The sequence below is a fragment of the Rattus norvegicus genome, chromosome 12 (genome assembly GCF_036323735.1).
Source record: "Rattus norvegicus strain BN/NHsdMcwi chromosome 12, GRCr8, whole genome shotgun sequence".
In the NCBI taxonomy this organism is placed as follows: Eukaryota; Metazoa; Chordata; class Mammalia; order Rodentia; family Muridae; genus Rattus; species Rattus norvegicus.
In genome coordinates, this window is record NC_086030.1 from 15570511 (window position 1) to 15584078 (window position 13568).

A 13568-nucleotide genomic window follows, 5' to 3' on the forward strand; every position below is an offset into this window, starting at 1 on the left:
GGAGAGGATCCCAGCCTGAAGCTTACTGAAGAGAAGCAGTGAGCCAGAGGTCAGGAGGGAGCCTGCTGCGTATCCCTGTGCACTCCTCGGGAATTCTCCAGACTTCAGGCTATGATCCTTCCATTCTTTGGCAGTGTTTAACTCAAACCCAACCCCGTCTTCACCACTGTGTCTAAAGCAGAGCGCTCGTGATGCAACCCGACCTCCTTGATTTCCTCCTTCCTTCTTCCACACTTTCCGCCTTCAGTTTTTGTGTAGGTGTTTTTGAATTAGGGTCTCATGCACCCCAGGCTGGCCTCAATTATGCAGTGGAGAATGTCTTTAAACTTCTTTTTGACTCTCCTGCCTTCTATGTACCACTGTATCCAGTTTACGAAGCCCAGAGTTTTAGGCATGTTAGCGTACAGTCTACCAACTAAGCTACAGTCCTTCCCAGGCTTCTCCCCAAACCTGACCACCTCTGCAGAGAGCAGCAACAGCAAAACCATGAGGAGTGCCCGTGCCTGGCCAGACATACCTGTGCAGGAAGTGCAGCTTGTGCATGGCTGCCAGCCCTGCGGCAATCTCGCACGCCATCCTCTGCAGCAGCATGGTCTGTGACTCGCTGCGCACGTGCTCTTGTTCATTGTGCAGGTAAGCCTTCAGGTCACCCTGCAACAGGAAAGCACGAGTGTCAGGTGCAGCACCGGGAGAAACCAGGCACCCAGGCCACACTGAAGCTGATCTGAACTATTAAGAATGACGCAGAACAAAGCAGTAAATGGAATACAATCGGACAATGACGCACAATTAAACTCAGTGCAGTACAGATGTCTAGAAACCTTCAGGTAATAAAGAAGTGATATGGAGAATTTAAAAAATGGTGCCATTCACACCACCTGACTTCCATTTCCAGGATAAGGTGAGTACTTCATCACAAGGCTCCATGGCCACTATGTATGCATGCGTGAGCAATGGAGAAGAGACTGCAAAAAGAAAATGGTGGAAGAGGTGTGGGAAGCCACTGAGTACTCGGGACAGGTTCGAGTCTCTCTCAGCTTCCTTTCCCAGGGAACAACACGGGAAAGAGCATTCCAGCCACCTGCAAACTCCAATTCAATTCAAAAGCCTTCGCAGAGGATGGCAGCCTGAGCAGGAAAGGAACAAATTCCAGTCAGACACACAGGCATCCAGCTTCCTGGCTACTCCCCGTGACTGCTGTGGGCTTCCTGTCTAAGAGGACACATAGACATCATCTCTGCTTGGGGAAGGACATTGAGGAAATAATGTTAGTCTCCTTACACAAGAACAGATACTTACTGATTTGATCTAAATCAAATGAAAGCTTTCTGGGAGAGGAATGTATACACACACGTTCAAGTGTGTGTGTGTTGGAGGCCAGAGGTCAGCCCTGGCACCTTCCTCAATCACCCTCTACTTGAGTGTTTGAGACAGTATCTCCTATTGGCCTGGAGTTGCTTACTAGGCCTGACTGGCTGGCCAGCTACTTCTAGGGTCCCTTCTGTCTGTCTTTCTAGGGCTGGGACTACACATACACACACACATTCATACACACACACACACACACACACACACACACACACACCATCTCTGGCTTTCTTTACATGTGTTTTGGTGATTGAACTCATTTATTTGGTAAGCATTTTACTGAGTCATCTCTCCAGGCCCCAAATTGAAGATTTTTATAATCTGATACTAAGATAGACAGTAACTCAAGATCTTACAGCTTAAAGTCCAATTAAAAAAGAAACTCAGGGGTTGGGGATTTAGCTCAGTGGTAGAGCGCTTGCCTAGCAAGCGCAAGGCCCTGAGTTCGGTCCCCAGCTCCGGAAAAAAAAAAAAAAAAAAAAAAAAGAAACTCAGAGGGTGGATGATCTTCTTGACAACTTCAGTAAGTTTACCAAAGAGAGAAAATTTGTCAGATTCCTCCCAGGATAGAATTTTCAATCGTAATATTCCTCCGCAGGCAGCTGTGCACACACTAATGTAGTGTCTAGGTCCCACCCAGACCTGCACTGGTGTCTATTCCTCTCTTTAACAGTTCTAGCACACACAAAACTGTTTGTTGATAACAGTGATTGTTCTTGAATTGTCATATTTTGATGTTTTGAGACAAGAGCATGACCATGTAATGCAGGCTGGTCAAGAATCTCATCCCACCCTCCCAAGTATCAGGACTGCCATTCGTGCTTTTGTGCATTGTATAAAACAGGATGGTTTGTATCTTTTACCCAAGGTGCTTATTTCTTACAACCTCAGGTATCTTGCAGATATAGGACCGAGGCTTACAAGAGTCACAAGAGCCAGCTGTGACAATGGCTGTCTTGCTACCTAAAAGGTGGAGGCAGGAGAATGAGGAATTCAACATCATTCTTTGGCTATAAAATGACTTTGAAGCCAGCCTGGAACACAAGAAACCCCACCCAAAAGAGAAAGAAAGAAAAAGGAAAGAAGTCTGTCTTAGATTACAGGACGTCAACAGGGCTCAGCTTGTCTCACTTATACTTTAAGGGTGATTAGTGAGTAGATATGGACAATTAGTACTGTCTGTGATTTAAAGAAAAAATATGAAATTACCAAGAGGGCTGGACAGATGGCTCAGTGGTTAAGAGCACTGATTGCTCTTCCAGAGGTCCTGTGCTCAATTCCCAGCAACCATATGGTGGCTCACAACCATCTGTAATGAGATCTGATGCCCTCTTCTGGTGGGTCTGAAGACAGTGACAGTGTACTCATACACATTAAAATAAATAAATCTTTTTTTTTTTTAAAAAATCACCAAGAACAATGTGTTGTGAATTAAAATGAAATTCTCTATCCAGGCTTTACATTTTTCAAGTACATCCAAGAAAGACAATTTGCTGACACTAGATGGCGACAGGGAGCTATCTATACCCAGCATTAGCCCTCCTAAATTCCAACACAAAAGGCCAGTAGTGCTCTATACAGGATTTTGGCAGATCACTAAACACAGAGAATTAATTTTTAATATATGTTAATTTAATGTTAACCACTTAATGTAATGGAGACAGTAAATACCTTTATAGTGGAAATGCTGGTCATTTGTTTGTCTAATATGTTTAAAGAACTTTGTTTGGTTTTGAGACAGGCTTTAGATAGATAGCCCAGGCTAGCCTCAAATTCAAGTAAGGATGATCCTGAATCTCTCTTACTTTCATGAATGAATGGGTATGGACCAGTTGAAGCTCACTCAGGCTTGTATCTGGATGCGATCCTAATACCCCCTGCCTCTTGGCTGGTGGGTTATTTGCTTGTGGCCTTCTAAACCCCTCTCCTCTGAAGTCTTCTCTTCTCTCAGCTCTCCTATCCCTTAAGCTCTCAGGAAAAGCAACAAAAGCTAGGAGCCTCTGGCTCCACCCCCTCATCCCTGTCTGCTCTTGTTCTTGCTACCACTGTTGTCTTCCTTCTTGAGCAGACTCCTTTCACAGCCTGGCATGTCCTGGCTGCGTCCTGTGGCCTCTTCCCTTGAACGAGCCTCTGTGCTTTGACTACACATGCTGAACCCCCATTCCCACAGCCAGCGGTTCTGCCGAGAATGAGCCAAAACCACCCCCTCCCCCCAGGTCTCATTCTTCCTTCAAAGCCAGCCCCTTGAGACGGCATGATGGCTCAACACCAGCCTCAATCTGAGCACCATCCTCATACCCAACACGGTGGAAAGAAACCAACCAAGTGGGTCCTCCACCCCGCCTCACATAAAATAAACACACACAGAAAGTTATCAGACAAAACAACTGGGATGATGGCACAGGTGAGGCAGGCACAAGATAGAAGGAGGCCTGTCATTGGACGAGAAGGAAGGATGGGTGGGAGAAAAGTTTGAAGGAAGAGGAGGAGACTGGAACGGAAAGAAGAAGAGACAGGAGGGACAGGGAGAGAAGCCGTGCAGGACAACATGGCGGGTGACGCTAAGATTCCACGCTGCACCTTTACAGGGTGTTACGAATGTTTTTAAGGGATGGATGTGTACTGGGCTTTGTATGTTTAGGTGGGCAATTATATCTTATCAATTGGATCAAAGGCTATTGTGCTGTGTGTTCTTTCATGTGGCGATTTAAGTGTAAGGGAGTGTGCGGCGGCTGGTCTGGGTTACCACAGAGCTGGGATGTGTGTTTCTGGCATGGAAACCTGCCTTGGGAACTAGATAGGTAGAGAGATTGCTGCCAGGCTCAGAGAGAGGCCTTCGACAGTGTGATAGGGGATGGAGCAGAGCGGGTGAGATGCTTTGCTGACTGAGAATTAAGATATCCAGCAGATATCTTGGGGCACTGAGGTGCGGGACCTAGTGGGGGATGAAAGACAACCTTACTTTTTTATTTTTATATTTTTACAGTAACAAATAACCACCTTAGCTAACGACCTTGAGCCAACTACCTGTGGTCTGGGGCACCACAGTCTCCAGCATGTCTAGGTGTCACTGCATTCTTGGTGGCCCTTCCCTCTCACTGTTCTGTAACCACGCCACAGCCGTGTATGCCGTGTAAGGTTTGGCCTCCTTGTCTACTGTAATGCTAAGTGTGTATTCCCTGACCTAGAGTCTGCAGTAGACACAAGTGACCCTGCCCCCAAGACATTTCTGATTGGTAAGTAACGATGTCACTAACACGATGGCCACTAACAATGCCACTGACAGCTAAGAGCTGAGCTGAAGATACAGAGGTGGGGTTTAGGTTTCCCAGGCTGGGGGTCTGATGAGAACCACAGGAAGAAGGTGCAGGAGGAAGAGAAGCCATCATGGGGTAGGTGAGTCATGAACATGGTCCTGAGGGCTGGTCAGTGGGAGTTGAGAGCACCCTAGAAGAACATAGTCAATAGTAGGTGATAACTCAGGGTAATCGATAGGAAAGGCCATACGGGTAGAATCTGCCCAGCTCCTGTGCTGTCCGAGGTTTACTGTAAACATAAAGGTTATGTGTGTCTTTTATCTGGAAACTAAACGTCAAAGACAAGGCAGGAACCCCGGGCTGGGATTAAAAATGTCCACAACAGGGGCTGGGGGTTTAGCTCAGTGGTAGAGTGCTTGCCTAGCGAGCACAAGGCCCTGGGTTCGGTCCCCAGCTCCGAAAAAAAGAAAAAAGAAAAAAAATGTCTACAACGCTCCTCACTGTTCTGTAAGCAGTCCACAGACTTGTGTGCTGGGCTGGTAGCCCTCCCCTCCTGACACCCTGTGCTTTTCTCCGAGGATGTCTAAGAGGGTAGCTCCAGTCTAACACAGATCAGAACAAAGCGGCCAACCCGTAACAGTGCAAAGTATGGCATCGCCAGTTTTCGGCAGATCAGATAAAATCAAAGATGCCATTAGTAAATCCTGTCTTTCAACCATCTTCGAACTATGTGTTTCCAGGTCTTAGCAGCTCGCACAGTGAGCCACAGCTGGACGCTTGTTAGGCCACTGCTTTCATGTGGTCTGAAACCCATCCCTACCTGCCTTTGTCTGAGCGCCAAAGCGGATTACATTTTGTTTCTTTTAGAGCTGGGAGTTGAACTCGGGACTTGTTCACCGTAAGCGAGTGCTCTACCTCTGAGCTACATCCCCAGCCGCTCACTGGTAGGTTCTTGGTAAGTGCTTTATTGCTAATCTTGGCCCTAGGCTTTAAAAAAAGGATTATTATTTCATGTGTACTGCATGTTTTACCTTCATGTATGTTTGTGCACTGTATGTGGAAATCCAAAATGGGAAATGGAGTTACGGAGGTTACCCATGTGAGCTGTCATACGGGTGCTGGGGATTAAACCCCAGTTCTCCCCCATCATGTTAAACGTAAGCCATGTTGTGACCCCCCCACAAGCACACTGTTGTTTGCAGACCATCTTTTTCTTTGTTTGTTCTACTATAAGCAAGCTGTGAACACAGCTAGGTTTTCACCTGTTCCCTACTGTGTCCCTAAACCTCACAACAATATAGGACACACAGTGTGCTTGCTAAGCCAGAGAAGGCAGAACATTTTTGGAGAAGCTCCAAACGATGTGCCCAAGTTCAGCCAGGCCAGTCATGTTCCCAGGCCATGCCACACCAGCACTTCATTCACAGTCTACTAATGATGAACCTAGGAATAAATCTGTAATTTCAAATTTTTATTGGACTTATAAACTTATTTTATGACCTCATTACTTTGTATATAAAACATAGCCAAAGAGAGCTACCATGGGAAAAAAAATTTTTTTTAATGCTCTGTACCACAGCCTGGAAGTCCTGTGTGGAGAGGCAGGCAGCCTCTTGGCTTAGCCTGCTGAGTACTGAGATCACAGGCAGCAGGAATTGGATGCTGAGGGCAGAAGGTGAGGTCTGAGTCTTGAACCACAAGCACAAGCAGAGAAAGTACACTGAGAATGGCACAGGCTTTTTATTCTCCAAGTCCACCTCTAATGGCAGACTTCCTCCAGTAAGGCCACAGCCCTCCTCAGCACAGCACCACAAACTGCAGAACAAACGTTCAGATGACTGGGAAGCCCCTCACCCGAACTCCCACACTGGCATAGCACCTGCAGGGTCCCAATCACATCTGACTTTCCGACCTGATCTCCATCACATAGGTAAATGCTACTGCCTTTACAACTGCAGAGGATCTGTATCCCTGGGAAGCTCACTTAACGTGGCTACTCACTGCAAGCTTCCCTTCCAGGCCAGGCTTCCCTGAGGATCTGCAGTGTGGCTCTGTGGCAGATCTCTTGCCTAGCATGTTCAAGATCCCTGGTTGTATCCCTAGTACAGCACACACTGAGGGGAAAAAGGTGGGACTGATGAGATGGCTTTTGGTGCTAGACACCAAGCCTGAGGATCTGAGTTTGATTCTTGGAACTGCATAGTAGAAGGCTAGCATCAATTCCTGAAAGTTGTCCTCCAATTTCCACTTGTGCTGTAACATGTACACACCACACACACACCATTTACCAAGTGCTTTCTGTAAAGTAACGCCTTTACGCCCTGCCCTCGTCATGGGTGAAATTACTTTTGCAGGTATCTACCTGAACCTGACAGGTGAATTGGCTGCAGGCACACTGGCAGGGCAGACCTATCAATCACCTCTGAATTCCCTGAGTACTGAGCACAGCTCTCAGGGTTCCAAGGACATTCAGTCCATTTTTCTTAGATGAGCAATCCTCAACTGAAACACTTTTATTGCCTTGGTATCGTAAGAGAGCATCATGTATACGCTATGGCAAGTTACATGAAACCCTGCAGTCATCTTTCCAATCGTGTCTCAAGGACAGCTACCATCAAGCGTTATAAACTGGTCACAGCGGAGTTGTCACATGCTTTCAGAAGCGTTCCGAGTCAGGCTGGTAACTCTATATGGATTACTGAAGTGCAGAAACATTCTCGCTTGTCTGTGCAGGAGATGCTCTCCATCCCCAGGCTCCTGCCCTAAGAGCAGATGGAGACAGCCGGCCCTTTAGCTGCAGTGACTTAGGAGTGGGTTTGGGACCAGACGGTGGCTCCTGCCTGTGGATTACATTCCTCCTCGAACAATGGCCTGTTTTCAGGAAGGCCATGGGTAAGCATGCAGTTCTGGAAAGGGACTCCAGGTACACCTGAGGCCTGGTGGCCCTGCGGGACACCCCTGTAGTCTGAGCAGGTGGGCACCATTTTCAGCTCCTAGGCTGAAGCCACCCAACCGCTCCTACAGTGCAGTCTCTGCATGAACTGAACTCAGGGTGGCCAGACCACAGCCATCTAGGGTCAGACTAGGATGGAACCCAACTAAGGCTGCGGTCACACGTACTGACCCACTTTCCTTCAGACAGCCACCTCCACCAGGAGAGCACGATCTAGAGTCTACTTAGGAGCTAAAGCTGCATGCACAATGCAGCCTGCTTCCTCTTCCAGCAGCACAGTGTGATCCAACTGAACTGGGGGTTTAGTCCGGGACGCTCCTACTTCTCTGTACACAGCCAAGGAAGTTTTCATGTTCTCAAAACCCAGACAATGCAAGGAAATCAATTAAAATTTAGCGAGTTCAGTTATACTCTTAACCGTTTTTGGAAAAATAACAATTATTATGTGCTAGAAGCAGGCTTAAAATGTGAAATATTCTGCACTGGACAAAAGATTTTTCAAAAATTTCACATGGAAATTGTTTTTAAAAGTAGTCCTCTACCTCCATGAAGAAAAATCTTTCCAACTATCGCTCTTCATAGGTAGAAGAAGAAAATAAGTACCCTGTGCGAGACAGTCTCACACAAGCTCAGCTGACCTCAGGCTGGCTATGACCCTGAACTCCTGCCTATCTAATTTAACAATATAAATGTATACATCCACCATTTTCAAAATTGGAAAGGGGCTGAGGAGACAGATTTGAGGATCCCCATTCCCCACATAAATGCTGAGTGGCATGGCAGTCTGCTGTAACTGCAGTGTGGAGGGTGGGGACAGCAAACCTCTGCATTACCTTACGTGAGAGCTCCGGGTTCAGCAAAGGACCCCACCTCAAGGAACAAGGAGGACAACTGACATCAACCTCGGGCCTCTACATGCACCTTCATACATCCCAACATGTACAAACATGCATACACATATATATACATACGAAGGCAAAAAAACCCTCAACTGAATGAGTAATGGTATTCTGATGGTTAAAGTTTTCATGAGTTACCTTTCCAGGGGGGGAAACATTTCAAAATGCCAGGTTGGTGTGAAGACCTTAGGGTCTCTGGAGGGGAATGGTGCGTCCATGCTCTAAACTCACCCATGTATGTGTGATCTAGTGTAGGCCCAAACTCCATGAGCCTCCTGTCAGTCATATGTACAGTACTGACAAGTTTTAAAAGCTAAAGCAGAGCCAGGTGGATCTCTGTGAGGTTGAGGCCAGCCTGGCCTACAGAGAGCGTGCCAGTACAGCAGGTGCTACAGAGAAACTCGGTCTCAAACCAACAAAACAACAACCGTAAGTCAGGGCCTGTAGGACTCAACATAGGAAGAGTAGACAGCTCAGCTTGGGTCTGGGTATAGCAACACTAGAAAAGTGACAAAGGAAATGAATCAGGTAACATGCCACCAAGTTCCCCGATAGGCAGATATTAGCGCCAGCAACAACCCATTTCTGTCAAGAACATCTGCAAATAACCCTCCAACACTTCAACTTGAATTTCTAATAAATCTTACCAGGTCGCAGAACTCAAACACCAGAAGGTAGGGAATGGCTTCCACGCACTGCCCGACACACTGAAGAACATTCGGATGCTGAAGAATGCTGGTAAAAATAAAAGTCACAGTGCTGTCCATCACAATGGTCTCCATTACAGCATGGCAAACTGACAGGGTCATGTCACATTGCGGATGGTGGCCAAGCCCTTCAATCTCAGCACTCCTCAAGGAGGCGCTTCAAGGCCAGCAAGGACTACAAGGTGAGAGGCTTTCTCAGGGCCTCCCGCACTAGGCAAGCGCTCTCCACTGACCGACAGTCCCTGCCCAAAGTGACTCTTGCACATTCATCGTGCATCCTGCAACCCTGCTGAACTTACCTGTCCTAGATTTCTTAAATAGACTATTTGGGGCTTTCGACACAACCTGCATTTCCCTATCACATCAAGTGTGCTGCACATGCTCAGTGGAATGTCTCTGTGATGGCTGGTTTGACATCCTTGACAGATAGCTCTGGCATCTTTGTCACCTTGGAGCTGCTGTCTTTTCTTGTCCAAGCTGAGTGGTTAACTGTTCTTAACTGACATGAGGCTGCTTTGGGTCTAATGAGACTGGTTTTCTAGCCAAAGTGGGTTTACACATTTACTTTCCAGAGCCGCAGGCTGTGTGCAGACCACATACAAAAGCTTACTTACTAGTAAGGCTCTCCACTGTTCAGGAAAGTATCTTGTTCCTTTGGGCTTGCACTGACTTTTAACTCCTTCACTATGACTCTTGTGACGCTGGTGCCTGTGTAAGTCTCTCCCAGGAGCACCTAGAAGCAAACAACGGTTTTCCTTGTCACTTCTATCAAAACAATAGAGAAGTGTGTGACATTTAATAGGAAATAGAGTGAAGAAGAACAAGTAACAGCTAGATGGCCTGTTACTCTGCAGGCCAACTCACAGAGCTTAGGAAACTCACACACTTACATGGGGTGACAGTACACATGGAACCCCACACTAAGGAGCTCAGATAGGAAGACACAGAGGTCATAAAGGACTAGCCTACGCTATACAGAGATATCCTGATGAAAGAACGGGAAAGGAGGTGGGGGAATAAAGAAAGAGGAGGAAGGAGAGGGAGTGAAGGGGGGAAAGGAAGAAAAGAAATGACGGAAAGACTGTAATAAAAGGACCTTTTAAAATATTCGCCAGATAGTTAAGACATTTATGTCATCTATCTTTTCTACTTACTTGGAAACGTCTTCATGGAAACGAACCATGATACAACAACAGAGAAAGATCTGTGAATTCCATTCAAATATCTTAAGCATTCCTCACGGGCATTTTAAGCAAACGGCCAACACGCAATCACACAGAGACTTAAAAACCCATGGTATGCTGATGACATCAGGCCTTTGACTATTCCAAAACTTCAGCCAAAACACACAGAAGAGTACCACTCCCCTGAGGTAGAAAGGTGAGATGAACTATGTCCTAAGAGCTCGCTACAAGGAAACAGTTACATAAAGGACAGTGCAAAAGCATTTCCAAACGCAGGTCACCTTGGACTGACAGCAAAGTAAAGGACTACTTAACTAGGAAATGACCAGGATCGAATGATTTCCTTTTGAAATAATTGTAAACAGTGAGAAGACTAGGTGGTAAAGGACCTGAGTTTACATTGTAACGCTAATTATGAATGGGGACATGAGGCATTGTCTAGTGCTAGAAGAACTTTCTCATCTCCCTGCAGCTGCGAGGTGGAGGGAGTGAGTGCTGCTGTGCCGGGCACACAACTTTCTAGGAGGCTGTCTAACCTTGTTTAGGCTGCTATACTCAAAGACCATTAACTAGGTAGTTCTAAGCAGCAAAAGCGTGAACTTTAGAATCAAGAAAAGGGGAAAGAAAATACGGAGCACTTTACCTTCCCAAACCAGCCATTCCCAATCTCCTGTATATAGTTTAGACTGTGGCGAGCGACCTGAGACTTCAAACCTTCTGGGAGAAAAAAAGAGAGAGAACATTACAAATATAAGCATTTAGGAAGAACAGCAATAGTGACTGGCTCAGGTTTCCCAGACTTCAGGAAGACTGAAGCAGGAGGATCATGAGTTTGAGGCTAGCCCGGACTACCTGATAAACTGTCTCAAAACAGCAGCAGCAACAACAATAACAACACACGCGTATTTAACAAAAGTAAAAAAAAAAAAAAAAAAAAAAAAAAAGAGCTTATTGCTCTTCCCGAGGACCCCAGTTCAGTTCCCAGCATTCACATCAAGTCACTCACCACTCACAACCACGTGCAGTTCCACTTCCAGGGGATGTGAGGCTCTGTGACACGCACACACGAACTTACGTGCGCACATGCACGCACACGCACAAATAATGAAAATAAATCTTTGGGGCTGGAGAGATGGCTCAGCAGTTAAGAGCACTGACTGCTCTTCCAGAGGTCCTGAGTTCAAATCCCAGCAACCACATGGTGGCTCACAACCATCTGTAATGGGATCTGATGCCCTCTTCTGGTGTATCTGAAGACAGCTACAGTGTAGTTATATACAATAAATAAATCTTAAAAAAAAGAAAATAAATCTTTATATTAAGTGCCAAATACATAAGGTAAAAAGACTAAGTTTAGTATTTGTGCTAATAAAAGTAAAAACAAACACATAAGCATCTCTTTCAAACTAATGACAGAGTCTCGAGTTTAAATGCTAATGATATAGTTTTTGATACCTTACTTTAATATCTTTTTTTTTTCTTTTCTTTTTTTCGGAGCTGGGGACTGAACCCAGGGCCAAGCGCTCTACCACTGAGCTAAATCCCCAACCCCTTACTTTAATATCTTACACTGTTGGTTTTGTTTTGCTTCTTTGTCACAAGGGCACTATCAAGTGAACCAATATAGACATAAGTGAAGTCCCAAAGGCAAAAAAGAGATGAGAGGGGGGAAAGAGGGAGGGAGGGAAGGAGGAAGGAAGGAAGAAAACAGTCTGCTATGGCTACAGGACATGCATCTCCATATCCGAAATTTCAGTAAACTCCAAGTATCATCAGACTCAGAACACACAAGACCCTACCGATCTAACTGCAGAGAGCCCGAGAATCCTGGGAGGGCAGAGGTGACTCACTGTGTACAGAGGATCCTGAATAAGAGTAAGAGCCAACTAGTCATCAGAAATGGGGGCCAGAAGGCAGTGGGCTCCCTAGATAAAGTGCTGGGAGAAAAAGACCTTCCAACTGAGAATGCTCTATCTGGCAAAACCACATTCCAGAAACGAAGACCGCTGGAGTTTGCTGCCAATATGCCTGCCCTGAGATAAATGCTACAGAGCAGTCATTCATTCCCTTCAGTGTGAGACGGAAGGACAGACATCTCAGAACTGTATGAAGAATACAGGTCTCCACGAGCACAATTGCACAGTTAAGCACAAACCAGCATCGTTGGATTACTGGAACACAGTTCCTCTTTACTCCTTATGTGGTCTGAAGTATGAACGCTTTAGAAGTGAGAAGTCTATGGGAGCAGACATACAATGTATAAAGATCTTACTTGCTTTTAACACGCTCTCCTGCATCCTCAGCTGGGCTTCAGTTCTGTAGGCACGGATTCTCTTGGCTACGTCCTCGCTCTTCTCTCTCTCTCTCTCTCTCTGAAATGCTCAGCTTACAGGCACGCATGACACCTCAGTTTCCTGACTGTGTGGGTGATGGGGCCCTCACATGCTAAGCCCTCAACCAACTGAGCTGCCTTCGGCCCAACTTGTAACAGCTTTAAACTGTACACTGAAGCTGTCATCAGTTTAAGCTCAGTTACTATAAATGTAGGATGTTAACTGCAATCTTCATTGTAATCACATCGAACAAACTCAGAAATAAAGCAAGGAGCTGGAGAGCTGGCTCAGTGGCTGAGAGTGGTTGATGCTCTTCCAGAGGACCTAAGGATAGCTTAGGTCTGAAATCTAGCTCTAGGGGATCTGATTCCTCTGTCCTCCACTAGGGCCTGCACTCACATGCACACACCCACATGCAAACACACATGTATGCATAACTACAAATAATGTTTTTTCAAAAGGAAAAATATTAAATTAAGATTTATGAAGCAATCCAAACAAATGTAGTAAATGATTAAAAAAAAAATAGATGTCGAAGTTGACAAGATGGCTCACTAGGTAAAGGTACCTACTTGCCAAACCTAATGATCCAAAGATCCATCCCTGGAACCCACATGGTAGAAGCAATGAACAAATTCCCACAAGCTGTCCTTGGATCTCCCCATATGCACCATGCCACCCACATACACGCACTAAGTAACAAATACATAAACATGACGTCACTGCCGTGACCGGCTGCAGGGATGGCTCTGTGGAAAAAGCACTGACTACTATTCCGAAGGACGTGCACGCACAGGTTTGGGTCCCAGCAGCCACACTAGAAGGCTCCCAACTGCCTGTAACTCCAATTCCAAAGGCTTCTGATGG

The 13568-nt window shown here is 46.0% G+C and overlaps 1 protein-coding gene across 3 annotated transcripts in view; it reads right to left on the reverse strand.

Annotated features, from left to right (window-relative positions):
* Positions 1 to 13568, reverse strand: part of Lmtk2 (lemur tyrosine kinase 2) — an 81965-nt gene that overhangs the window by 30083 nt on the left and 38314 nt on the right. For 2 of the 3 annotated variants that reach the window (XM_039089354.2, NM_001427236.1), the window contains exons 4-7: positions 11012 to 11085; positions 9799 to 9917; positions 9125 to 9212; positions 518 to 651 (exon numbers count right to left, since the gene is read on the reverse strand). In XM_039089354.2, the coding sequence (XP_038945282.1) occupies positions 518 to 651; positions 9125 to 9212; positions 9799 to 9917; positions 11012 to 11085 (415 nt within the window). The remainder of the gene's footprint in view (positions 1 to 517; positions 652 to 9124; positions 9213 to 9798; positions 9918 to 11011; positions 11086 to 13568) is intronic. The other variant, XM_039089353.2, reaches the window with a different exon arrangement.